The following is a 26140-nucleotide window of genomic DNA, read 5'->3' as shown; positions in this document are numbered from 1 at the left end:
CTCAGTTACACCTGGCACCTAAATGTGACTGCTGTCATCTGATCACTCCAAGCTGCATTAGGTTCAGCACAGAAAGAAACACATTTAGTCATATTATACTGAACAAATAGAAACGCAACATGTAAAGTGTTGGTCCCATGTTTCATGAGCTGAAATAAAAGATCCCAGAAACTTTCCATACGAACAAAAAGCTTCTCTCAAATTTTGTGCACAAAGTTGTTTACATTCCTGTTGGTGAGCATTTCTCCTTTACAAAGACAATCCATCCACCTGACAGGTGTGGCATATCAAGAGAAGCCGATTAAACAGCATGATCATTACAAAGGTGCACCTTGTGCTGGGGAGGGACAATAAAAGGACACTATGCCACAGATGTCTCAAGTTTTGAGGGGTTGTACAATTGGCATGCTGACTGTAGGAATGTCCACCAGAGCTGTTGTCAGAGAATTTAATGTTCATGTCTCTACCATAAGCCACCTCCCAACTTCGTTTTAGAGAATTTGGCAGTACATCCAACTGGCCTCACAACCACAGACCACTTGCATTGCGTCATGTGGTATATTCTAGAATTCATCCATGATGTCATAATGACAGTTTAACCAGGTTTATAGGATATATGGTATATTCTAGAATTCATCCATGATGTCATAATGACATCATGCGTCGTGTGGGCGAGCGGTTGTGAAAAGAGTGCCCCATGGTGGCGGTAGGGTTATGGTATGTGCAGGCTTAAGCTAAGGACAATGAACACAATTGCATTTTATCAATGGCAATTTGAATGCACAGAGATACCGTGACTAGATCCTGAGGCCCATTGTCGTGCCATTCATCTGCCGCCATCACCTCATGTTTCAGCATGATAATGCACAGCCCCATGTTGCAAGGATCTGTATACAATTCCTGGAAGCTGAAGAGGTCCCAGTTCTTCCAAGGCCTGCATAATCACCCGACATGTCACCCATTGAGCATGTTTGGGATGCTCTGGATGGACGTGTGCAACATTGTGTTCCAATTCCCAACCAATATTCTGCAACTTCGCCACAGCTATTGAAGAGGAGTGGGACAACATTCCACAGGCCACAATCAACAACCTGATCAACTCTATGCGAAGGACATGTGTAGTGCTGCACGAGGCAAATGGTCACCAGATACTGACTGCTTTTCTGATCCACAACCCAACTGTTTTTTTAGGGTATATTCTAGAATTCATCCATGATGTCATAATTTGAGGGTATCTGTGACCAACAGATGCATATCTGTAGTCCCAGTCATGTGAAATCCATAGATTAGAGCCTCATGTGAATGAATGCATTTATTTAAACTGGCTGATTTCCTTCTATGAACTGTAACTCAGTCAAATCTTTGAAATTGTTTGAAATTGTTGCATGTTGTATTTTTATATTTTTGTTTGTTTGACCTGTTTCTGTATTCTTCTTCGTTGTATTTCTGTATTCTTCTTCTTTGTATTTCTGTATTCTTCTTCTTTGTATTTCTGTATTCTTCTTCTTTGTATTTCTGTATTCTTCTTCTTTGTATTTCTGTATTCTTCTTCGTTGTATTTCTGTATTCTTCTTCTTTGTATTTCTGTATTCTTCTTCTTTGTATTTCTGTATTCTTCTTCTTTGTATTTCTGTATTCTTCTTCGTTGTATTTCTGTATTCTTCTTCGTTGTATTTCTGTATTCTTCTTCTTTGTATTTCTGTATTCTTCTTCGTTGTATTTCTGTATTCTTCTTCGTTGTATTTCTGTATTCTTCTTCGTTGTATTTCTGTATTCTTCTTCTTTGTATTTCTGTATTCTTCTTCGTTGTATTTCTGTATTCTTCTTCTTTGTATTTCTGTATTCTTCTTCTTTGTATTTCTGTATTCTTCTTCTTTGTATTTCTGTATTCTTCTTCTTCGTTGTATATATGTTAGAATTGACTGGCCATAAACTGGCCATAAATGGATGTTACATGAGTATTTATTTTGTTTATTTGGGGCTTCTTCTAACCCAATGCTTTCTACTACAGATAATAATACGATTCGGAATAAACTGTCTGTCAGGTTTCCAGTCTTCAAGAATAGGAAGTATTTGTATTTATTATGGATCCACATTAGTTCCTGCCAAGGCAGCAGCTACTCTTCCTGGGGTTTATTATGGATCCCCATTAGTTCCTGCCAAGGCAGCAGCTACTCTTCCTGGGGTTTATTATGGATCCCCATTAGTTCCTGCCAAGGCAGCAGCTACTCTTCCTGTGGTTTATTATGGATCCCCATTAGTTCCTGCCAAGGCAGCAGCTACTCTTCCTGGGATTTATTATGGATCCCTATTAGTTCCTGCCAAGGCAGCAGCTACTCTTCCTGAGGTTTATTATGGATCCCCATTAGTTCCTGCCAAGGCAGCAGCTACTCTTCCTGGGGTTTATTATGGATCCCCATTAGTTCCTGCCAAGGCAGCAGCTACTCTTCCTGGGGTTTATTATGGATCCCCATTAGTTCCTGCCAAGGCAGCAGCTACTCTTCCTGGGGTTTATTATGGATCCCCATTAGTTCCTGCCAAGGCAGCAGCTACTCTTCCTGGGGTTTATTATGGATCCCCATTAGTTCCTGCCAAGGCAGCAGCTACTCTTCCTGGGGTTTATTATGGATCCCCATTAGTTCCTGCCAAGGCAGCAGCTACTCTTCCTGGGGTTTATTATGGATCCCCATTAGTTCCTGCCAAGGCAGCAGCTACTCTTCCTGGGGTTTATTATGGATCCCCATTAGTTCCTGCCAAGGCAGCAGCTACTCTTCCTGGGGTTTATTATGGATCCCCATTAGTTCCTGCCAAGGCAGCAGCTACTCTTCCTGGGGTTTATTATGGATCCCCATTAGTTCCTGCCAAGGCAGGAGCTACTCTTCCTGGGGTTTATTATAAATCCCCATTAGTTCCTGCCAAGGCAGCAGCTACTCTTCCTGGGGTTTATTATAAAACCCCATTAGTTATACAATTTTAAAATATTATAATACATTCACAACAGATTTCACAACACAGGCCCCTAATCCACTTATCTACAGTGCTAAATCCGGGGTTTCCATGGTTACCAATCCACACCCATGGTTGCCAATCCATCCATCCCCATTGTTACCAATCCAAGGCGTCCTTCCTGGGGTTTATTAATCCATCTATCCCCATGGTTACCAATCCTTCCATCCCCATTGTTACCAATCCATCCCCATGGTTACCAATCCATCCATCCCCATTATGGATTACCAATCCATCTATCCCCATGGTTACCAATCCATCCATCCCCATTATGGATTACCAATCCAGCCATCCCCATTGTTACCAATCCATCCATCCCCATTGTTACCAATCCATCCCCATGGTTACCAATCCATCCATCCCCATGGTTATTATGGATCCCCAATTCCATCTATCCCCATGGTTTATCCATCCATCCCCATGGTTACCAATCCATCCATCCCCATTGTTACCAATCCATCCATCCCCATTAGTTACCAATCCATCCCCATGGTTTACCAATCCATCCATCCCCATGGTTACCAATCCATCCATCCCCATTGTTACCAATCCATCCCCATGGTTACCAATCCATCCCCATGGTTACCAATCCATCCATCCCCATTAGTTACCAATCCAGCTATCCCCATGGTTACCAATCCATCCATCCCCATGGTTACCAATCCATCCATCCCCATTGTTCCAATCCATCCATCCCCATTGTTACCAATCCATCCCCATGGTTACCAATCCATCCATCCCCATGGTTACTGGGGTCCATCCATCCCCATTGTTACCAATCCATCCCCATGGTTACCAATCCATCCATCCCCATGGTTACCAATCCATCCATCCCCATTTCCTGTTACCAATCCATCCCCATGGTTACCAATCCATCCATCCCCATTGTTGGATCCCCAATCCATCCCCATGGTTTCCTGGGGTTTATCCATCCATCCCCATTGTTGCCAATCCTACCCCATGGGGTTTACCCATCCATCCATCCCCATTAGTTACCAATCCATCCATCCCCATTGTTTAATCCATCCCCATTAGTTCCCATGTCAAGTGCTAAATCCATGTTCCTGGGGTTTATTATGTGTTTATGTTATTCTGCTAAGTGTAGCAGTGTCTTCCTGTTTATTCTGTGTGTGTACAGTGCTTCCTGTTATTCTGTGTGTACTGCTTCCTGTTATTCTGTGTGTGTACAGTGTTTGCCATGTTATTGTTAGTACTCTTCAGTGTTTATTATGTTCCCCATTCTGTGTGTGTACAAGGCAGCAGCTACTCTTCCTGGGGTGTATTATGGATCCCCATTATTCTGTGTGTGTCTGCATGTTCCATGTAGTCACTCTTGTGGGAGTTTGTGTATGCTTCCTGCTGTTCCTGTGGTGTATTTGTATTTATGTTTAAAAAAATCTGATTCTACTGGCAGCAGCAGTTTCCTGATGTGGAATAGAGTTCCATGGTGTCATGTCTCTATGTAGTACTGTGGAATAGAGTTCCATGGTAGTCATGTCTCTATGTAGTACTGTGGAATAGAGTTCCATGTTAGTCATGGCTCTATCTTACTGTGGAATAGAGTTCCATGTAGTCATGGCTCTATGTAGTACTGTGGAATAGAGTTCCATGTAGTCATGTCTCTGATGCATGTTACTGTGGAATAGAGTTCCATGTAGTCATGTCTCTATGTAGTACTGTGGAATAGAGTTCCATGTAGTCATGGCTCTATGTAGTACTGTGGAATAGAGTTCCATGTAGTCATGGCTCTATGTAGTACTGTGGAATAGAGTTCCATGTAGTCATGGCTCTATGTAGTACTGTGGAATAGAGTTCCATGTAGTCATGGCTCTATGTAGTACTGTGGAATAGAGTTCCATGTAGTCATGGCTCTATGTAGTACTGTGGAATAGAGTTCCATGTAGTCATGGCTCTATGTAGTACTGTGGAATAGAGTTCCATGTAGTCATGGCTCTATGTAGTACTGTGGAATAGAGTTCCATGTAGTCATGGCTCTATGTAGTACTGTGGAATAGAGTTCCATGTAGTCATGGCTCTATGTAGTACTGTGGAATAGAGTTCCATGTAGTCATGGCTCTATGTAGTACTGTGGAATAGAGTTCCATGTAGTCATGGCTCTATGTAGTACTGTGGAATAGAGTTCCATGTAGTCATGGCTCTATGTAGTACTGTGGAATAGAGTTCCATGTAGTCATGGCTCTATGTAGTACTGTGGAATAGAGTTCCATGTAGTCATGGCTCTATGTAGTACTGTGGAATAGAGTTCCATGTAGTCATGGCTCTATGTAGTACTGTGGAATAGAGTTCCATGTAGTCATGTCTCTATGTAGTACTGTGGAATAGAGTTCCATGTAGTCATGGCTCTATGTAGTACTGTGGAATAGAGTTCCATGTAGTCATGGCTCTATGTAGTACTGTGGAATAGAGTTCCATGTAGTCATGGCTCTATGTAGTACTGTGGAATAGAGTTCCATGTAGTCATGGCTCTATGTAGTACTGTGGAATAGAGTTCCATGTAGTCATGGCTCTATGTAGTACTGTGGAATAGAGTTCCATGTAGTCATGGCTCTGTAGTACTGTGGAATAGAGTTCCATGTATTCATGGCTCTATGTAGTACTGTGGAATAGAGTTCCATGTAGTCATGGCTCTATGTAGTACTGTGGAATAGGTGCTTTAAATGTCAATACCTCTCAGTAGTGATTAAAGTTGTCATTTAATTAACTCTATGTAGTACTGTGGAATAGAGTTCCATGTAGTCATGGCTCTATGTAGTACTGTGGAATAGAGTTCCATGTAGTCATGGCTCTATGTAGTACTGTGGAATAGAGTTCCATGTAGTCATGGCTCTATGTAGTACTGTGGAATAGAGTTCCATGTAGTCATGGCTCTGTAGTACTGGAATACTGTGCGCCTCCCATAGTCTGTTCTGGACTTGGGGTACTGTGGAATAGAGTTCCATCTGTCATGGCTCTATGTCTTGTGGAATAGGTATCCATGTAGTCATCTAAGCTGTGTGCCTGTAGTTCTGGACAGACATTATGGTGCCTCTGGTAAATGTCAATACCTCTCACAAATACCTCTGGTGGCAAGTAGTGATTAAGTTGTCACTTTCCAATTAACTCTGGTGCCGAAATGTACATATACCTCAATTACACCGATTAAAGTGTCCCCGCACATTGACTCTATACCTGTACCCCCTGTATATAGCCTCCACATTGACTCTGTACCAGTACACCCTGTATATAGCCTCCACATTGACTCTGTACTGGTACCCCCTGTATATAGCCTCCACATTGACTCTGTACTGGTACCCCCTGTATATAGCCTCCACATTGACTCTGTACTGGTACCTCCTGTATATAGCCTCCACATTGACTCTGTACTGGTACCCCCTGTATATAGCCTCCACATTGACTCTGTACTGGTACCCCCTGTATATAGCCTCCACATTGACTCTGTACTGGTAACCCCTCAGTTCACAAGATGGTGTTTTCCCTTTTTATCCCCTACTGAGGATCACCCCCCAGTTCACAAGATGTGTTTTTAATACCATTTTATCTCCCCTACTGAGGATCACCCCGCCCAGGGGGATGTCCCTTAACTTTAATACCATATAAGCTCATAATTAATAGTTGCTAATACAAAGATGTTTCTGCTTGGCGGAGTTCAGTTTATTGTTATTGGCAGTTAGTCTCCCAATCCTTCTTCCTCTTATTGCTGTCATGTGCTAGGCAGAAGTGAGACAGGAACATAGTTTAAACAAGAACTGAAAGTATAGTTCCAACACACAGACCTCTGACTTTTGTACAGTTGTAGGAACTTCCTTGTTGATAGTGTTGTTTAAGAAGGTAGAAACTAGGGCCTTTAGGACCTGCCTTGTTGATAGTATTGTTAAGAAGGTCGGACTGCCCAAGGTAGAAACTGGTCCATGTAGTCATGGCTCTGGGTAGTACTGTGGAATAGAAACTAGGGCCATGTAGGACATGGCTGTATGTAGTGTTGTGAATAAAGTTCCTGTAGGACATGGCTCTATGTAGTACTGTGGAATAGAAGTTCCATGTAGTCATGTCTCTATGTAGTACTGTGGAATAGAGTTCCATGCCTAGTCATGGCTCTATGGTAGTACAATAGAGTTCCATGTTGTCATGGCTCTATGTAGGACTGTGGAATAGAGTTGTCACTGCCTATGTAACTGTGGAATAGAAACTATGTAGGACCTGCCTTGTTGATGTGTTGTTAAGAAGGTAGAAACATGGCTCTACCTGTTGTAGTGTTGTTAAGAAGGTAGAAACCCTGTGGAATAGTGTTCCATGTAGTCATGGCTCTGTGTAGTACTGTGCCTCCCATAGTCTGTTCTGGACTTGGGGACTGTGAAGGTACCTCTGGTGGCATGTCTTGTGGGGTATGCGTTGTCTAAGCTGTGGCCTGTAGTTGTTGATAGTGACTGTTAAGAAGGTAGAAACTGGTGTAGGACCTGCCTTGTTGAAATGTCAATACCCTCCAAATACAAGTGTGATTAAAGTTGTCACTTTATTAACTGCTTGTTGACATGTTGTTAAGAAGGTAGAAACTACCTGTATTTGTTGATAGTGTTGAAGGTAGAAACTATGTAGGACTCTTGTTGATAGTACCTGTACCTGCCTGTTGATATAAGAAGGTCCACATTGACTCTGTACCAGTACACCCTGTATATAGCCTCCAGAAGGTAGAAACATTGACTCTTGTTGATACTGGTACCCCCTGTAGGACCTCCACTTGACTCTGTACTGGTACTGTTATAGAAACTAGCCTCCACATTGACTCTGTTGTTAAGAAGGTAGAAACTGGTACCTCCTGTATATAGTTCCAGGTAGATTGACTTGTACTTCTGTTGTTACCCCCTGTATATAGCCTCCTTGGTGACTGTTGTTAAGAAGGTAGAAACCCCTCAGTTCACAAGATGGTGTTTTCCTTTTTAGTGTTGTTACTGGTAGAATCACCCCGCCCAGGGGATGTCCTGTAACCTTTAATACCATATAAGCTCATAATTAATAGTTGCTAATACAAAGATGTTTCTGCTTGGCGGAGTTCAGTTTATTGTTATTGGCAGTTAGTCTCCCAATCCTTCTTCCTCTTATTGCTGTCATGCCTTGTTGCTAGTGCAGAAGTGAGACAGGAACATAGTTTAAGAACTGGGCCTGTAACCTGTATAGTTCAAACACAGACCTCTGACTTTTGTACAGTTGTAGGACCTGCCTTGTTGATAGTATTGTTTAAGAAGGTAGAAACTAGGGCCTTTAGGACCTGCCTTGTTGATAGTATTGTTAAGAAGGTAGAAACTAGGGCCTGTAGGACCTGCCTTGTTGATAGTGTTGTTAAGAAGGCAGAAACTAGGGCCTGTAGTACCTGCCTTGTTGATAGTGTTGTTAAGAAGGTAGAATCCAGGGCCTGTAGGACCTGCCTTGTTGATAGTGTTGTTATGAAGGCAGAAACTAGGGCCTGTAGGACCTGCCTTGTTGATAGTGTTGTTTAAGAAGGCAGAGCATTGCTTTATTATGGACAGACTTCACCCCATCTTTGCTACTGTTGTGTCAATATGTTTTCACCATGACAGTTTACAATCCATGGTTACTCCAAGCAGTTTAGTCACCTCAACTTGCTCAATATCCACATTATTCATTACAAGATTTACGTGAGGTTTAGGGTTTAGTGAATGATATGTCCCAAATGCAATGCTTTTAGTTTTTGAAACATTTAGGAGTATAAATTGGCCAAATGGTTTTACCTAAGTCAAATGGTTTTACCTAAGGTTTTACCTAAGTCAAATTGTTTTACCTAAGTCAAATGGTTTTACCTGAGGTTTTACCTAAGTCAAATGGTTTTACCGAAGGTTTTACCTAAGGTTTTACCTAAGTCAAATGGTTTTACCTAAGGTTTTACCTAAGTCAAATGGTTTTACCTAAGGTTTTACCTAAGGTTTTACCTAAGTCAAATGGTTTTACCTAAGGTTTTACCTAAGGTTTTACCTAAGTCAAATGGTTTTACCTAAGTCAAATGGTTTTACCTAAGGTTTTACCTAAGTCAAATGGTTTTACCTAAGGTTTTACCTAAGTCAAATGGTTTTACCTAAGTCAAAAACGAAGGCTGTTTTAGCACGCCATGTAAATACATGTTACCGTGGAAACGATATCAACTCCTGCAGGTTGAATGCTCTGTCTTCAGACAGCTCAGCTGTCCTACAACACAATATTCTATAACTGGCTAGCTTTGTCTTTTCGCTTCACCAGAGAGATGGAAGAGGAAGTGAGACATCCCTCATTTTGTCTCCGTTTCAATGAAAAGTCAATGAACTATGTAGACCAGACCCAGCTGCTATCGCATTGGTGTCTATGGGAGAGCCGCTCCCTTAAGTAGACAATGGTAAACGGCCTGAGTGAGCTATCTTCATTTATCCACTAGTTTTATGTTGAGATATGTGGATCAATAGGCTCGTAAGGCACATAGACTATACTTATATATTATATGCCACAGGACTATATATATATATATAGTACAAGTAAAAAGTTACTCATTCCAAGGGTTTTTCTTTATTTTTACTATGTTCTACATTGTAGAATACATCATAACTATGAAATAACACATATGGAATCAAAAAGTGTTAAACAAATCTAAATATATTTTAAATTCTTCAAAGTCGCCACCCTTTGCCTTGATGACAGTTTTGAACACTGATCGTGTTAGTATATAAAAATGTTTCTCTTTTATCGAACAAAACTATGCTACATTTTATCTCTGGGACCCTCTGGGTGACAAATCGAGCAAGATTACTGAATGTAAGTACATTATTTACTGTCAGAGGGTGAATGTATCAAACCAGTCGCCATGAAAAGTGTTTTGTTGTAGTACCTTAAACAATAGCGTGGTATTTCCCCCCGCTGTAATAGCTACTATACATCGGACACTGCAGTTAGATTAACAAGAATTTAAGCTTTCTGACCATAGAAGACATGTCTATGTCCCGGAAAGTTGTTTTTTGTTTACAACGCCATTCTAGACAAATATCACATATTGAGAAGCATCTGTCCCGATTTCGGGACACTTGTCCAGAGACAATGCAAGAAGGGCCTTGTACGCCATCAAAAGGAATATAAAATTGGACATACCAATTAGGATCTGACTAAAAATACTTGAATCGGTTATAGAACCCATTGCCCTTTAAGGTTGTGAAGTCTGGGGTCCGCTCACCAACCAAGAATTCACAAAATGGGACAAACCCCAAATTGAGACTCTGCATTCAGAATTCTGCAAAAATATCCTCTGTGTACAATGTAAAACACCAAATAATGAATGCAGAGCAGAATTAGGCCGATATCCGCAAATGATCAAAATCTAGAAAAGAGCTTCGTTAAATTCTACAACCATCTAAAAGGAAGCGATTCCCAAACCTTCCATAACAAAGCCATCACCTACAGAGAGATGAACCTGGAGAAGAGTCCCTAAGCAAGCTGGTCCTGGGGCTCTGTTCACAAACACAAACACACCCCACAGAGCACCAGGACAGCAGCACAATTAGACCCAACCAAACCATGAGAAACAAAAAGATAATTAATATTACTTGACATATTGGAAAGAATTAACAAAAAACTGAGAACTAGAATGCTATTTGGTCCTAAACAGAGAGTACACATTTACAAAATACGTGACCACTGTGACTGACACAAAATTAAGGAAAGCATTGACTATGTACAGACTCTGAACATAGCCTTGCTATTAAGAAAGGCCGCCGAAGGCAGACCTGGCTTTCAAGAGAAGACAGGCTATGTGCTCACTGCCCAAAAAATGAGGTGGAAACTGAGCTGCAGTTCCTAACCTCGTGCCAAATGTATGACCATATTAGAGACACATATTTCCCTCAGATTACACAGACCCACAAAGAATTTCGAAAAAACAAATCCAATTTTGAAAAACTCGCATATCTATTGGGTGAAATACCACAGTGTGCATCACAGCAGCAAGATGTGTGACCTGTTGCCAGGACAACCAGTGAAGAACAAACACCATTGTAAATACAACCTGTTTATGTTTATTTATTTCCCCTTTTGCACTTTAACTATATGCACATCATTACAACACTGAATATAGACATAATATGACATTTTGAAATGTCTTTATTCTTTTTGGAACTTTTGGGAGTGTAATTGTTGATGTTCATTTGTTATTGTTTATTTCACTTTTGTTTATCTACTTCACTTGCTTTGGCAATATGTTTCTCATGCCAATAAAGCCCCTTAAATTTAAATTGAGATGGTCAAAGAGAGAGGGAGAGAGAGGGTCAAATAGAGAGGGAGAGAAAAGGTCAAAGAGAGAAGGAGAGAGAAATTCAAATTAAATTAAACCAATCGTTGAAATTGTTTTAACTTGTAGTCAGAAAATAAAATAAAACATTCCCCCAACTGCGTTTCCCACTCCAGTCAGCAGAGGGCGCTGTGAGTGTTTCAGGCCAGTCTGACAGAATGTGACGTGGTGTTGAACCGGACTCTTCTTTAAACAACAACAGCCAGTCGGTCGTCACTAGTTACCACAGTTACAAAGTCATAATTATGGCTAAACATCGCCCAATTCTCTATTCTCTTATTAAATTCAGATTTTAAAAACCTAACATAATGCCTAACCTTAAATGAAGACCACAAAAAATGTAATGTTTGTTTTCATATATTGTTTTTACGATAGCCAATGTTGACATTGTGGCTGTAGTAACTAGTGACAAGCCAACTAGTCAGCCATGTTCTTTTATAGTTAAATGATAATGGTCAGCCACCTCGGTAGCTTGCTAGCTGAAACATCGAAGCTCTTTAGACTCGTTCATGTATATTATCCACTGTGTTTTAAACTAACTTCTTCTGTCGTCTAGCTAGTTATCCCATTTAATTTCATATGTGCTTTGTTGTTATTAGCTAGCTGACTGGTTTAGTTCACTAGCCTAGATAGCTAACTGTTAGCTAACATCTCTGACCATGAGTTCACTGAGCTGCTCTCCTCCTGATAAAGAAGAGGAGGTCTGCTGGACGGAGAAAGAGGGACTGTGGCTCAATGTTGTTGTGAAAGAAGAAGAGGAAGAGGAGGATGTCACAGTAACAAAAGTAGAGGATGAGGATGTTGCAGTGAAAGAAGAAGAGGACGAGAAAGAGGAGGATTCCGATTTTGGAGAGGGAGAGCTAACTGGTATATTGGAAGAAGAAGAAGAGGAGGATCTGATTAACCCCAGTAAGTAATTTACTGTCTTAAAACAGAAGCACAATGCAGTTGTTGAACTAAAGGGCAACGGCACACGGTAAAGGAGTCCCACTATCAAATCGGGCCATTTCTTGTTGTTGTTGTTACAATCAGGGCCAAGTCTTGGTCTTTGGTGTCAGAAGTGATCGGACCTCGCATCCACGACAGTGCGTGTGCGCGTTCCTGTAGGTAGAGCCGCGAGGACAACGCGCTCTTTGAAAGGAGGTAGTAGTGTACCGTCACAAAGACGTTGTATTGCTGCCTTTCAGGGGGAGGGGGGTTGCACAATTTGACAACTGAAAAAGGGGGAAGGGAGAAAATGTTCAATTGCACCGCCATCTAACCCTACACCATCCCCCAAAACCCATCTAACCCTACACCATCCCCCAAAACCCATCTAACCCTACACCATCCCCCAAAACCCATCTAACCCTACACCATCCCCCAAAACCCATCTAACCCTACACCATCCCCCAAAACCCATCTAACCCTACACCATCCCCCAAACCCATCTAACCCTACACCATCCCCCAAAACCCATCTAACCCTACACCATCCCCCAAAACCCATCTAACCCTACACCATCCCCCAAAACCCATCTAACCCTACACCATCCCCCAAACCCATCTAACCCTACACCATCCCCCAAAACCCATCTAACCCTACACCATCCCCCAAAACCCATCTAACCCTACACCATCCCCCAAAACCCACCTACACCATCCCCCAAAACCCATCTACACCATCCCCCAAAACCCATCTAACCCTACACCATCCCCCAAAACCCATCTAACCCTACACCATCCCCCAAACCCATCTAATCCTACACCATCCCCCAAAACCCATCTAACCCCTACACCATCCCCCACCATCCCCCAAAACCCATCTAACCCTACACCATCCCCCAAAACCCATCTAACCCTACACCATCCCCAAAACCCATCTAACCCTACACCATCCCCCAAAACCCATCTAACCCTACACCATCCCCAAAACCCATCTAACCCTACACCATCCCCCAAAACCCATCTAATCCTAACCATTTTATTTGTTTAACTACCCAATCCCCCAAAACCCATCTAACCCTACACCATCCACCTGGAAACCCAGGGTCTAGGGTCACCACTGAGACCATCAAACCCAAACCAACCCATACCATCCCCCCTAAAACCCATCTACCCTACTTTGGCCCTATCCCCCAAAACCCATCTATCCTACACCATCCCCCTTTAAAACCCAATCCCACTAAATAAAGGATCCTACACCAAACCCACTTTTAACCCTAAAGGATCCTACACCATCCCACTACTTTAACCCTAAGAACAAGTTACTTTAACCCTTCCTACACCATCCCACTACACCATAACCCTCTAACCCTACACCATCCCACTAAAACCTTGGGATCCAACACCATCCCACTACTTTAACCCTAAAGGATCCGCACCATCCCACTATGGATCCTACACCATCCCACAACCCTAAAGGATCCTGTCCCACTACAACCTGGATCCTACACCATCCCACCTTTAACCCTGTAGGATCCTACACCATCCCACTACTTTAACCCTAATGATCACCATCCCACTACTTTAACCCATAAAGGATCTCACCACTACTTTGGCCCTAAAGGATCCTACACCAACCCATCTACCCCTACTACACCATCCCACCACTTTAACCCATCTAACCCTACACCATCCCCCTAAAGGATCCTACACCATCCCATACCACTACTTTGGCCCTATAGGATCCTACACCATCCCACCATCCCAAACCCCCTATAGGATCCTACACCATCCCACTACTTTAACCCTATAGGATCCGACACCAACCCATACCACTACTTTGGCCCTATAGGATCCTACGCCATCCCACTACTTTAACCCTATAGGATCCAACACCATCCCACTACTTTAACCCTATAGGATCCTACACCATCCCACTACTTTAACCCTATAGGATCCTACACCATCCCACTACTTTAACCCTAAAGGATCCTACACCATCCCACTACTTTAACCCTATAGGATCCTACACCAACCCATCCCACTACTTTGGCCCTATAGGATCCTACACCATCCCACTACTTTAACCCTAAAGGATCCTACACCATCCCACTACTTTAACCCTAAAGGATCCTACACCATCCCACTACTTTAACCCTATAGGATCCTACACCATCCCACTACTTTAACCCTAAAGGATCCTACACCATCCCACCCACTACTTTGGCCCTAAAGGATCCTACACCATCCCACTACTTTAACCCTAAGGGATCCTACACCATCCCACTACTTTAACCCTAAAGATCCTACACCATCCCACTACTTTAACCCGAAATGATCCTACACCATCCCACTACTTTAACCCTAAAGGATCCTACACCATCCCACTACTTTAACCCTAAAGGATCCTACACCATCCCACTACTTTAACCCTAAAGGATCCTACACCCATCCCACTCCCACTTTTAACCCTAAAGGATCCTACCCATCCCACTACTTTGGCCCTATAGGATCCTACACCATCCCACTACTTTAACCCTATAGGATCCTACACCATCCCATCTACTTTGGCCCTAACCCCGTACTCTCCAAACCTTATAGGACAGTAAATAACTAGTTTAACCCTAGAGGATCCTATCTTTCAGCCATCCTTTTGCACTTTTTGATATAGGAAACACCAGAATGGATTGCCCGGCCCTATAGGATCCTACACCATGACTGTCTCAGTCCACTTGAGAGTACTGACTGACTATAAACACTGTGTTCTTTAACAGGTGTATTGCTACTTTAACAATAAATAAATTTTAATGTGGATCCTACCATCCCACTAAGTCAAAGAAAACACTACCACTTCCCATTACTTTAAATTACTTTAAACCTATAGGATAAGTCCATTGTCCCCTATAGGATCCTACACCAACCCACTACTTTAACCTAAGGATCCTAACCATCCCACTACTTTAACCTAGTTCCTACACCAACTTTAACCTAAAGGATCCTAGTAAGTCCATTTTCCTTATTGGATCCTACCCTTTTAAGTCAAATGAAAACACTACCAGTTCTAAATAATATACCATTTAGCAGACGCTCCATTGTCATTACTTACATTCATGTTTTCTATCACCAGGTTCTAAATGTTGTGGTCCCGACTGGTTCATCATATTGATCCCAACTACCTCTGTTTACAGCCTGGTCTCACCCACCCATACCACAGACTAGACCCTATAACCATATACCACTACTTTAAAAATAAATCATCAAAATATAAACTTGCAAGAATTTTACAGATTTTACCCAGCTACAGTTCACCTAAAGAAATCAGTACAATTGAAATACATTCATAGCCATAATCTAGGATTTACACCCATCCCCACTGGGCTTTAACCCAATCAGAATCCTTTTCCAGCCCACAAAATGTTTTTATTACAGACAGGAAAAAGTTGGTCCCAAACGGATCATTACACCCATCCCACTGGCTGGTCTCAAACCTAAAGTGGAGGTCCTACACCATGGCGTATTACTATGTGGTCTTATGGTTTACACCATCCCACTACTTTCCCTGGGATGGCTGGTCTCAGACGAATCTACCTGGGAGTGGTTGTGAAGCCTGTCTCTCCAAATTCTAAATAAATTCGGGTAGAATGCATCTTTTTACAGCCTGGTCCTTTTGCATTTATGGTAGGAAATTAACATTGGATTCTCGGCAACAGCTGACTGTCTCAGCATACAGTACTACATATTTAAACAGTTATTCATATCAATGTATTTTGGTTTTATTATTTTGTCATTTGCAGAAATCTTTCTGCAAATACAGGACACCATTCGCTAACCATTACTCAATTAGCTAAATTTCACTTGAGTAAGTCCATTGTTCTTATTGGTCCTATTTCAGACAGTCAAATGAAAACACTACCAGGTTAAATTACTCCTGAGTAAGTCCATTGGTCTGGTTTCACCAGTTTCTAAGTCAAATCAAAACACTGCCCAGTTCTCTAGGTTACTTCTAAGTCCACTGTCATTATCTGGGACATTCACACAGTCTAGATCACTCAGGTTCTTAAATGTTGTGAAAACTGGTTCATCATATTGATCATTCAAATAGTCTAGTTTTAGCCAGGTTATTACTAAATAACATAGTAAAAATAAATCTGGAATATAAACTTGCTAGATTTTACCAGGTTATTACTAAATAAAAGAAATCATAAATTGGGACCATTCAACAGTCTAGATTTAGGGATTTCACTAAATAAACTGTTCAGCCATCAGAATACCATTTTCCCCAGTCTAGAAAAGGTTTTATTACTAAATAAACTGTTTCATCAGTTGTCTGGGTGGCTGGTCTCAACAGTGTGGAGGTCCTGGGCTGGCGTGATTACATGTGGTCTGTGGTTTCATCAGTTGTCTGGGTGGCTGGTCTCAGACGAATGTGGAGGTCCTGGGTCTGTGGTTGTGAAGCCTGGTGGAAATTCTACCAAATTCGCTAAAATGACGTTGGAAGCGGCTTATGGTAGAGAAATTAACATTAGATTCTCTGGCAACAGCTCTGGTGGGCATACAGTATATATTTAACCAGTTATTCATATCAATGTATTTTGGTTTTATTATTTTTTGTCATTTAGCAGACGCTCTTATGCATTTACAGGAGCACCATCTGGGACCATTCAACAGTCTAGATTTACCAGGTTATTACTAAATAAACTGTTTACCATCTGGGACCATTCAACAGTCTAGATTTACCAGGTTATTACTAAATAAACTGTTCACCATCTGGGACCATTCAACAGTCTAGATTTACCAGGTTATTACTAAATAAACTGTTCACCATCTGGGACCATTCAACAGTCTAGATTTACCAGGTTATTACTAAATAAACTGTTCACCATCTGGGACCATTCAACAGTCTAGATTTACCAGGTTATTACTAAATAAACTGTTCACCATCTGGGACGATTCAACAGTCTAGATTTACCAGGTTATTACTAAATAAACTGTTCACCATCTGGGACCATTCAACAGTCTAGATTTACCAAGTTATTACTAAATAAACTGTTCACCATCTGGGACCATTCAACAGTCTAGATTTACCAGGTTATTACTAAATAAACTGTTCACCATCTGGGACCATTCAACAGTCTAGATTTACCAGGTTATTACTAAATAAACTGTTCACCATCTGGGACCATTCAACAGTCTAGATTTACCAGGTTATTACTAAATAAACTGTTCACCATCTGGGACCATTCAACAGTCTAGATTTACCACGTTATTACTAAATAAACTGTTCACCATCTGGGACCATTCAACAGTCTAGATTTACCAGGTTATTACTTGTTGGGGTTCTCAAAATGCTTACAATTGTTGTTTTGATTATTGCTTGAACAGTCGCTGAGATAATATTTCCAAAATACCTGTTTTGGATGCAGCACTTGTTAGCTTGAATGCTGAATGCTGAATGCTAAATGCTAAATGCTGAATGCTAAATGCTAAATGCTGAATGCTAAATGCTAAATGCTGAATGCTGAATGCTCACTGTCAGGCTGATGGAAAAGCCACAGAGCATTTTACTGGTTGTAGTTAGTATTTTTTTAAAGTCTAAAGCGGTTTATTTGAGATGCACAAACGTTATATTATGCGATTCAAACAATCCTTACAATTATAATCCAAAAGTAGTGCTGAACTGTACTCATAAGCAACCTGTAAATGGAGGCTGTTTTTCTGTCAACCTATGAGAACTGGGTGGAACGGTGAATAAACGTCCCACCTGGAGCCAATGGCCAGTGAAAGTGAAGGGCGCCAAATTCAAAACAACAAGAATCTCATCATTAAAATTCCTCAAGCATACAAGTATTTTACACCATTTTAAAGATAACATTCTCGTTAATCCAGCCACAGTGTGATTTCAAAAAGGCTTTACAGCGAAAGCACCACAAACAATTGTTAGGTCACCACCAAGTCACAGAAAAACACAGCCAAAGCAGAAATATAGATCAAATTAATCACAAACCTTTGATGATCTTCATCAGATGACACTCATAGGACTTCATGTTAAACAATACATGTATGTTTTGTTCGATAAAGTGCATCTTTATATCCAAAAATCTTATTTTACATTGGCGTGTTATGTTCAGTATTTCCAAAACATGTGACGATTTTGCAGAGAGCCACATCAATTCTGTGCCAAGTTTTTCCAGCCAAAGATGTATGTTTTGTTCGATAATGTGCATATTTATATCAAAAATCTCAGTTTACATTGGTGCGTTAAGTGCAGTAATGTTTGATTCCAAAACATCTGGTGATTTTTGCAGAAATACTCATAATAAACATTGATAAAGATACAACTGTTATACATGGAACTTTAGATAAACTTCTCCTTAATGGAACCACTGTGTCAGATTTTTTAACAACTTTACGGAAAAAGCATACCATGCAATAATCTGAGTACGGCACTCAGAGACCAAAACAGCCAAGCAGATATCTGCCATGTTGTGCAGTCAACATTAGTCAGAAATAACATTATAAATATTCACTTACGTTTGATGATCTTCATCAGAATGCACTCCCAGGAATCCCAGTTCCACAATAAATGTTTGATTTGTTTGATAAATTTCATAATTTATGTCCAAATCTTATCTTCAATTTTGGAAAACAAAAGTTCCGTTACAGTCCGTAGTGTCAAACGATGTATAGAATCAAATCTTTATGATGTTTTAACATTCTTCAATAATGTTCCAACCCGGAGCTTTTGTCTGTAGTTTCCCTGCAGATTTCCCACTTCCTGGTTGGATTTTTCTTAGGTTTTCGCCTGCCATATGAGTTCTGTTATACTCACAGACATCTTTCAAACGTTTTTAGTTACTTCAGACTGTTTTCTATCCAAATATACTAATTATATGCATATTCTAGCTTTTATGTCTGAGTAGCAGGCAGTTTACTCTGGGCACCTTATTCTTCCAAGCTACTCAATACTGCCTCCCATGTCACCAAGAAGTTAAAGTGAGTTTCCTTGAGTAGCACACCCGATCTTGCTCTAAAGTCTGTGGTAATATTCAAAAAACTACAATCTCGCCAATTTCTTTGCTTATACGCAGATATACTACATCCATAACTAAAGGTTTCTGCATTCTCAGGAGGAGTTTCTGCAACCAAATTGCGTGCGCATTGCACTCGGGCTGAAAGTTTAGCAAACACAGAAAGGGGCCAATATTGATGACCAAAAGTGGTCTGCTACACTGCTTTGAGTTTCTGTAATAACTTGTTTTTTAGCCTAGAATCATAAATGTTACTTCTGAAGTGAGAGGAAAAATAAGACAGTATTACTGTTGTTGAACCGACTGTCATATTATTTTCATTAGAGATGTAAATTGTTGTACCACAAGGGGCATCACCTTTCAGCTAAAATAAACAGTGGCCCTTTAATCATCTGTCTGACTTTGTTGTTCACACAGGAGAGAGACGGGACTATAGTGGATCCTCTGGGGAGCCTCAACAACATCATGATGCTGAAGAGGCAGAGGAGAGTCTCTCCACATCAGAACACCTCAATAAACACCAACGGAAACCCACAGGAAGAAACTTCACCACTGCTCTGACTGTGGGAAGAGTTATTCAAGATCAGATTCACTAAAAGTACACCAGAGAATTCACACTGGAGAGACATCTCACTGCTGCTCTGACTGTGGGAAGAGGTTTACCCTCTTCAGCAGACCTCAAAAGACATCAGAGAATCCATACAGGAGAGAAACCTTATAGCTGTGATCAATGTGGAAAGAGTTTTAATGTTCCAAGCAGCCTAAAAACACACCAGAGAACACACACAGGGGAGAAACCTTATAGCTGCGCTGACTGTGGGAAGAGTTTCTCAAAATTATATACATTACAATCACACCAGAGAATTCACACTGGAGAGAAACTTTATAGCTGCTCTGACTGTGGGAAGAGTTTTTCAAAATTATATACATTACAATTACACCAGAGAATTCACACTGGAGAGAAACTTTTTAGCTGTGATCAATGTGGGAAAAGGTTTACTCACTCAAGCTGCCTGAAGGTACATCAGAGAACACACACAGGAGAGAAACCTTATAGCTGTGATCAGTGTGAGAAGAAATTTGTTACATCTAGCAGTCTGACTATACACCGGAGATCTCACACAGGAGAGAAACCTTATAGCTGTGATCAATGTGTGAAAAGTTTTACTTCATCTAGCCATCTGACTGTTCACCAGCGGACACACAAGAGAGAAACCTCGTAGCTGTAATCAATGTGGGAAGAGTTTTATCCAAATATCCGGATATCACACCAGAGAACACACACAGGAGAGAATTCTTATAGCTGTGATCAATGTGGAAAGAGATATGCTGGTAAAATTTTGAAAATAGATACATGAAGTTGTTTCATGATATCAATAAAATGTCACAATGTAGAATGTTATTAACATTGTAGTAGGAGTATTTGAATGATGTCACAATGTAGAATCGTAAACGTTTGACCCCCTGTACTATTGATTTCGGCGTGATGTAGATATTAGCCTCGGGATGAATCCAGGCCTCATCAGGGGAAGTAATGAGTACTATTTATTTGATTAACAAAAAAGGTGATTAACAAGAAAAAAAGAGTTGTTACACTTGGCGCCCCATTTGAATGAGAATACAGCACTTCAAAATGTAGCTAGCTGTTTTCTGCAGGTTGTCCTCTAACCAGTGAGGTAAAATATATCTCCCATTTCCGTGTGTTTTTTTAGTTGTGTTAGATTCAACAGCACGTACAACCTAATTTCCCCCTAATAGATGTTGTCAAAACAACAGTGTAATTAATATAATTACTGACTTTATTGTCCCCATGGTGGCATTTACACACACACACCATCACACAAACAAGAACACACACACACACACACCATCACACACACACACATCACACACACACACACACACACACCATCACACACACACACACACACACACACACCATCACACACACACACACACACACACACCATTTAAACAGTCCATCATTTAAATACAAAACACCATCATTCACACACACACACACACACACCATCACACACACACACCATCACACTCACACACACACACACACACCATCACACTACACACACCATCACACACACACACACACACACACACACCAACACACACCAACACACACACACACACTCCATCACACACACACACCATCACACACCATCACACACACACACACACACCATCACACACACCATCACACACACACACCATCACACACACACACCATCACACACACATGCACCATCACACACACACACAATACAACTTTCATAACAGTTACATACCTATAAAAATAATAATAGTAAGAAATACAACTCTTTTTTTTAAGAAGAAGAAAAGAGTAGCCTGCTGGCCTTACAGGGTGAATGGGAACATTCACCGAGCTATTTAGGAGGATATCACACCTGGCATAAATGATTGTCTCGTTCTGTTTTTCCTGCTGAGGCCCTATACCTGCGCCCAGAGGGGAGAATTCAAAGTCTTGGGGGTGGCTTGGGTCTAAAATTATGATATGATATGATTACTACTGTGGAACATGTTTATGTTTAACTTTTCAATATCAAAACTGTTTCTACATATTGGTTATTGATTTGACCAAGTTATAACTGTTCCTCCAAAATAGCAACAACAAATTAGGACTATGCCCGATGTCTAATTATTATTATTATTTTTAAAGTTTAAAATACTAGTGCATTATTTTCAAAATACATATGTTTACTAACAATGTTGTAAAACAAGCTTATTTTGGGTTGGATATTACATTATTATTACATTATTACTATTCTTAATATTTTAATCAATGGATTTTCCTTAGAATGATCATTAGTCTTTCATTTTTTTGTAAATATTAATTATTATTTTTATTTTTTCCTGTGAAGCAAAATTTCTGAAATGTGTTTATATAAATAAAGCTTGATTTGAACTTATTGCAAAAACAAATGAACCCAATGACCGACCAATCAACACTTGCAAAACCAACAAAAAAATATGTGCTTGAGGCGTCACTAAAGACACTGTTTCGAATCTAGGCTGTCACAACAGGCCGTGATAGTGAGTCCCCATAGGGCGGCGCACAATGGGCCCAGCGTCGTCCAGGTTGTTGTTGGCAGTCTTTGTAAATAATCATTTGTTCTTAACTGACTTGCCTAGTTCAATAAAGGTTTAATTGAAAAAATGAGATGTTTTTTTTAATGAGAAATAGTATAAATTCAGTATATCTTACACTATGTCAAAATAGTGCATACGGTGTAAATGTTATCACTTTTCAACCAATCCAGTACATTTTTTGTTGAAAATTTAGAAATTGTAGTGTAAAATACACTGCTCAAAAAAATAAAGGGAACACTTAAACAACACAATGTAACTCCCAAGTCAATCACACTTCTGTGAAATCAAACTGTCCACTTAGGAAGCAACACTGATTGACAATAAATTTCACATGCTGTTGTGCAAATGGAATAGACAACAGGTGGAAATTATAGGCATTTAGCAAGACACACCCAATAAAGGAGTGGTTCTGCAGGTGGTGACCACAGACCACTTCTCGGTTCCTATGCTTCCTGGCTGATGTTTTGGTCACTTTTGAATGCTGGCGGTGCTTTCACTCTAGTGGTAGCATGAGACGGAGTCTACAACCCACACAAGTGGCTCAGGTAGTGCAGCTCATCCAGGATGGCACATCAATGCGAGCTGTGGCAAGAAGGTTTGCTGTGTCTGTCAGCATAGTGTCCAGAGCATGGAGGCGCTACCAGGAGACAGGCCAGTACATCGGAGAGCGTGGAGGCCGTGGGAGGGCAACAACCCAGCAGCAGGACCGCTACCTCCGCCTTTGTGCAAGGAGGTGCAAGAGGATCACTGCCAGAGCCCTGCAAAATGACCTCCAGCAGGCCACAAATGTGCATGTGTCTGCTCAAGCGGTCAGAAACAGTCTCTCTAAGGGTGGTATGAGGGCCCGACGTCCACAGGTGGGGTTGTGCTTACAGCCCAACACCGTGCAGGACGTTTGGCATTTGTCAGAGAACACCAAGATTGGCAAATTCGCCACTGGCGCCCTGTGCTGGGTTCCTCCTAATGCAAGACAATGCTAGACCTCATGTGGCTGGAGTGTGTCAGCAGTTCCTGCAAGAGGAAGGCATTGATGCTATGGACTGGCCCGCCCGTTCCCAGACCTGAATCCAATTGAGCACATCTGGGATATCATGTCTCGCTCCATCCACCAACGCCACGTTGCACCACAGACTGTCCAGGAGTTGGCGGATGCTTTAGTCCAGGTCTGGGAGGAGATCCCTCAGGAGACCATCCGCCACCTCATCAGGAGCATGCCCAGGCGTTGTAGGGAGGTCATACAGGCACGTGGAGGCCACGCACACTACTGAGCCTCATTTTGACTTGTTTTAAGGACATTACATCAAAGTTGGATCAGCCTCTAGTGTGGTTTTCCACTTTAATTTTGAGTGTCACTCCAAATCCAGACCTCCATGGGTTGATAAATTTGATTTCCATTGATAATTTTTGTGTGATTTTGTTGTCAGCACATTCGACTATGTAAAGAAAAAAGTATTTCATAAGAATATTTCATTCATTCAGATCTAGGATGTGTTATTTTAGTGTTCCCTTTATTTCTTTGAGCAGTGTAGTATATTCTAGAATTCATCCATGAGGTCATAATGATAGTTTAACCAGGTTTCTAGGCTATATAGTATATTCTAGAATTCATCCATGAATTCATGGATGAGTTACCATGAGGATCATAATGATAGTTTAACCAGGGTTATATATTTGGTGTAGAAATGATCCCCATCGACTGGATGAGGTTGGTGGAAATGATACCATTTCGTTTGTAGGTTGGTGGAAATGATCCAACCATTATGTAGGTTGGTAGAAATGATCCAACCATTATGTAGGTTGGTGGAAATGATGATTGGTGGAAATGATCCAACCATTATGTATGTTGGTTGGTGGGTTGGTGGAAATGATCCAACCATTAGGTTGGTAGCTCAGTTGGTTGGTAGAAATGATCCAGGAAATGATCCAACCATTATGTGGGTAGTCAACCATTATGTATTGATCCAACCATTATGTAGGTTAGAAAATGATCCAACCATTATGTAGGTTTGGATAAACCATTATGCTAAATGGCATATGATCCAACCATTATGTAGGTTGAAAGTGAAATGATCCAATTATTATATAGGTTGGTAGAAATGATCCAACCATTATGTAGGTTGGTGGAAATGATCCAACCATTATGTAGGTTGGTAGAAATGATCCAACCATTATGTAGGTTGGTGGAAATGATCCAACCATTATGTGGTTGGTGGAAATGATCCAACCATTATGTAAGGAAATGATCAACCATTATGTAGGTTGGCGTGATCCAGCCATTATGTAAAAATGATCCAACCATTATGTAGGTTGGTGGAAATGATCCAACCATTATGTAGGTTAGTAGAAATGATCCAACCATTATGTAGGTTAGTGAAATGATCAACCATTATGAAAAATGATCCAACCATTATGTAGGTTGGTGGAAATGATCCAACCATTATGTAGGTTGGTAGAAATGATCCAACCATTATGTAGGTTGGTGGAAATGATCCAGCCAACCATTGTAGGTTGGTGGGAAATGATCCAACCATTATGTAGGTTGGTAGAAATGATCCAACCATTATGTAGGTTGGTGGAAATGATCCAACCATTATGTAGGTTAGTGGAAATGATCCAACCATTATGTAGGTTGGTGGAAATGATCCAACCATTATGTAGGTTGGTGGAAATGATCCAACCATTATGTAGGTTGGTGGAAATGATCCAACCATTATGTAGGTTGAATTGGAAATGATCCAACCATTATGTAGGTTGGTGGAAATCCCCATCGACTGAGGATGAGGGGTCTCCATTTTGCAGTGTAATAATGATGATGAATAATAATAAACTTCAATCATCAATCTGACTCCATTACCATGTGAACGCTATAGGGCCCGTAATAGAATCCAGTGGGTAGAGCCAAGGTTGTGAGCCTATCGTCACCACTTAGAATACTATAAGATGCAAGTGTCTAGGTTTACCATTATGCAACTATTATTAAGGCTGAGGAACAAGGAGCTAATATTGAGTTAGAGACTGAGAATACGTTCTAATATTAAAAAAATAATAATAATAAATTAAAAACAATATTTAACTAGGCAAGTAAGTTAAGAACAAATTCTTATTTTTAATGACAGCCTAGGAATAGTGGGTTAACTGCCTTTTCAGGGGCAGAACAATAGATTTTTACCTTGTCAGCTCAGGGGTTTGAACTTGCAACCTTCCGGTTACTAGTCCAACGCTCTAACCACTAGGCTACCCTGCCGCCCCAAATATGCTAATATCTTAATATTGATGTCTTAGCATTAAATGATTGAGATAACCTTAGCTCAGAGATGCACCGTTAGAGACTGAGAATAGATTCTAATATGTGTCCAGTGCGTTCAATACCCCATAATGACATCACAATACCCCATGATGACATCACAATACCCCATGATGACATCACAATACCCCATGATGACAAAGCAAAAACAGATTTGTAGATTGTTTTGCAAATTTATATTTAAAAAAAAACATGTTTTAAACTTTATCACATTTACATACAGTACCAGTCAAAGGTTTGGACACCTACTCATTCCAGGGTTTTTCTTTATTTAGACTATTTTCTACATTGTAGAATAATAATAATAGTGAAGACATCAAAACTATGAAATAACACATGGAATCATGTAGTAACCAAAAAAGTGTTAAACAAATCTAAATATCAAATCTAAACAGACAGAACAATGAGCTGTTTCACC

General features: G+C 40.7%; 2 protein-coding genes across 2 annotated transcripts in view; both read left to right on the top strand.

Moving 5' to 3' along the window:
• Positions 1-26140, top strand: part of LOC127928892 (zinc finger and SCAN domain-containing protein 2-like) — a 46328-nt gene that overhangs the window by 9067 nt on the left and 11121 nt on the right. The gene's annotated exons all lie outside the window — the stretch shown is intronic.
• The window catches only part of LOC127928893 (acidic leucine-rich nuclear phosphoprotein 32 family member B-like), a 75627-nt gene continuing 61266 nt past the window's right edge, over positions 11780-26140 (top strand). Inside the window, exons 1-2 of the mRNA XM_052516487.1 lie at positions 11780-12250; positions 19710-19949. Of these exons, the coding sequence (XP_052372447.1) occupies positions 12001-12250; positions 19710-19888 (429 nt within the window). The 5' untranslated portion in view covers positions 11780-12000 and the 3' untranslated portion in view covers positions 19889-19949. The remainder of the gene's footprint in view (positions 12251-19709; positions 19950-26140) is intronic.

This window comes from Oncorhynchus keta, unplaced genomic scaffold (assembly GCF_023373465.1).
Source record: "Oncorhynchus keta strain PuntledgeMale-10-30-2019 unplaced genomic scaffold, Oket_V2 Un_scaffold_4394_pilon_pilon, whole genome shotgun sequence".
NCBI lineage: Eukaryota > Metazoa > Chordata > Actinopteri > Salmoniformes > Salmonidae > Oncorhynchus > Oncorhynchus keta.
This window is presented reverse-complemented; position numbering and strand designations above follow the sequence as displayed.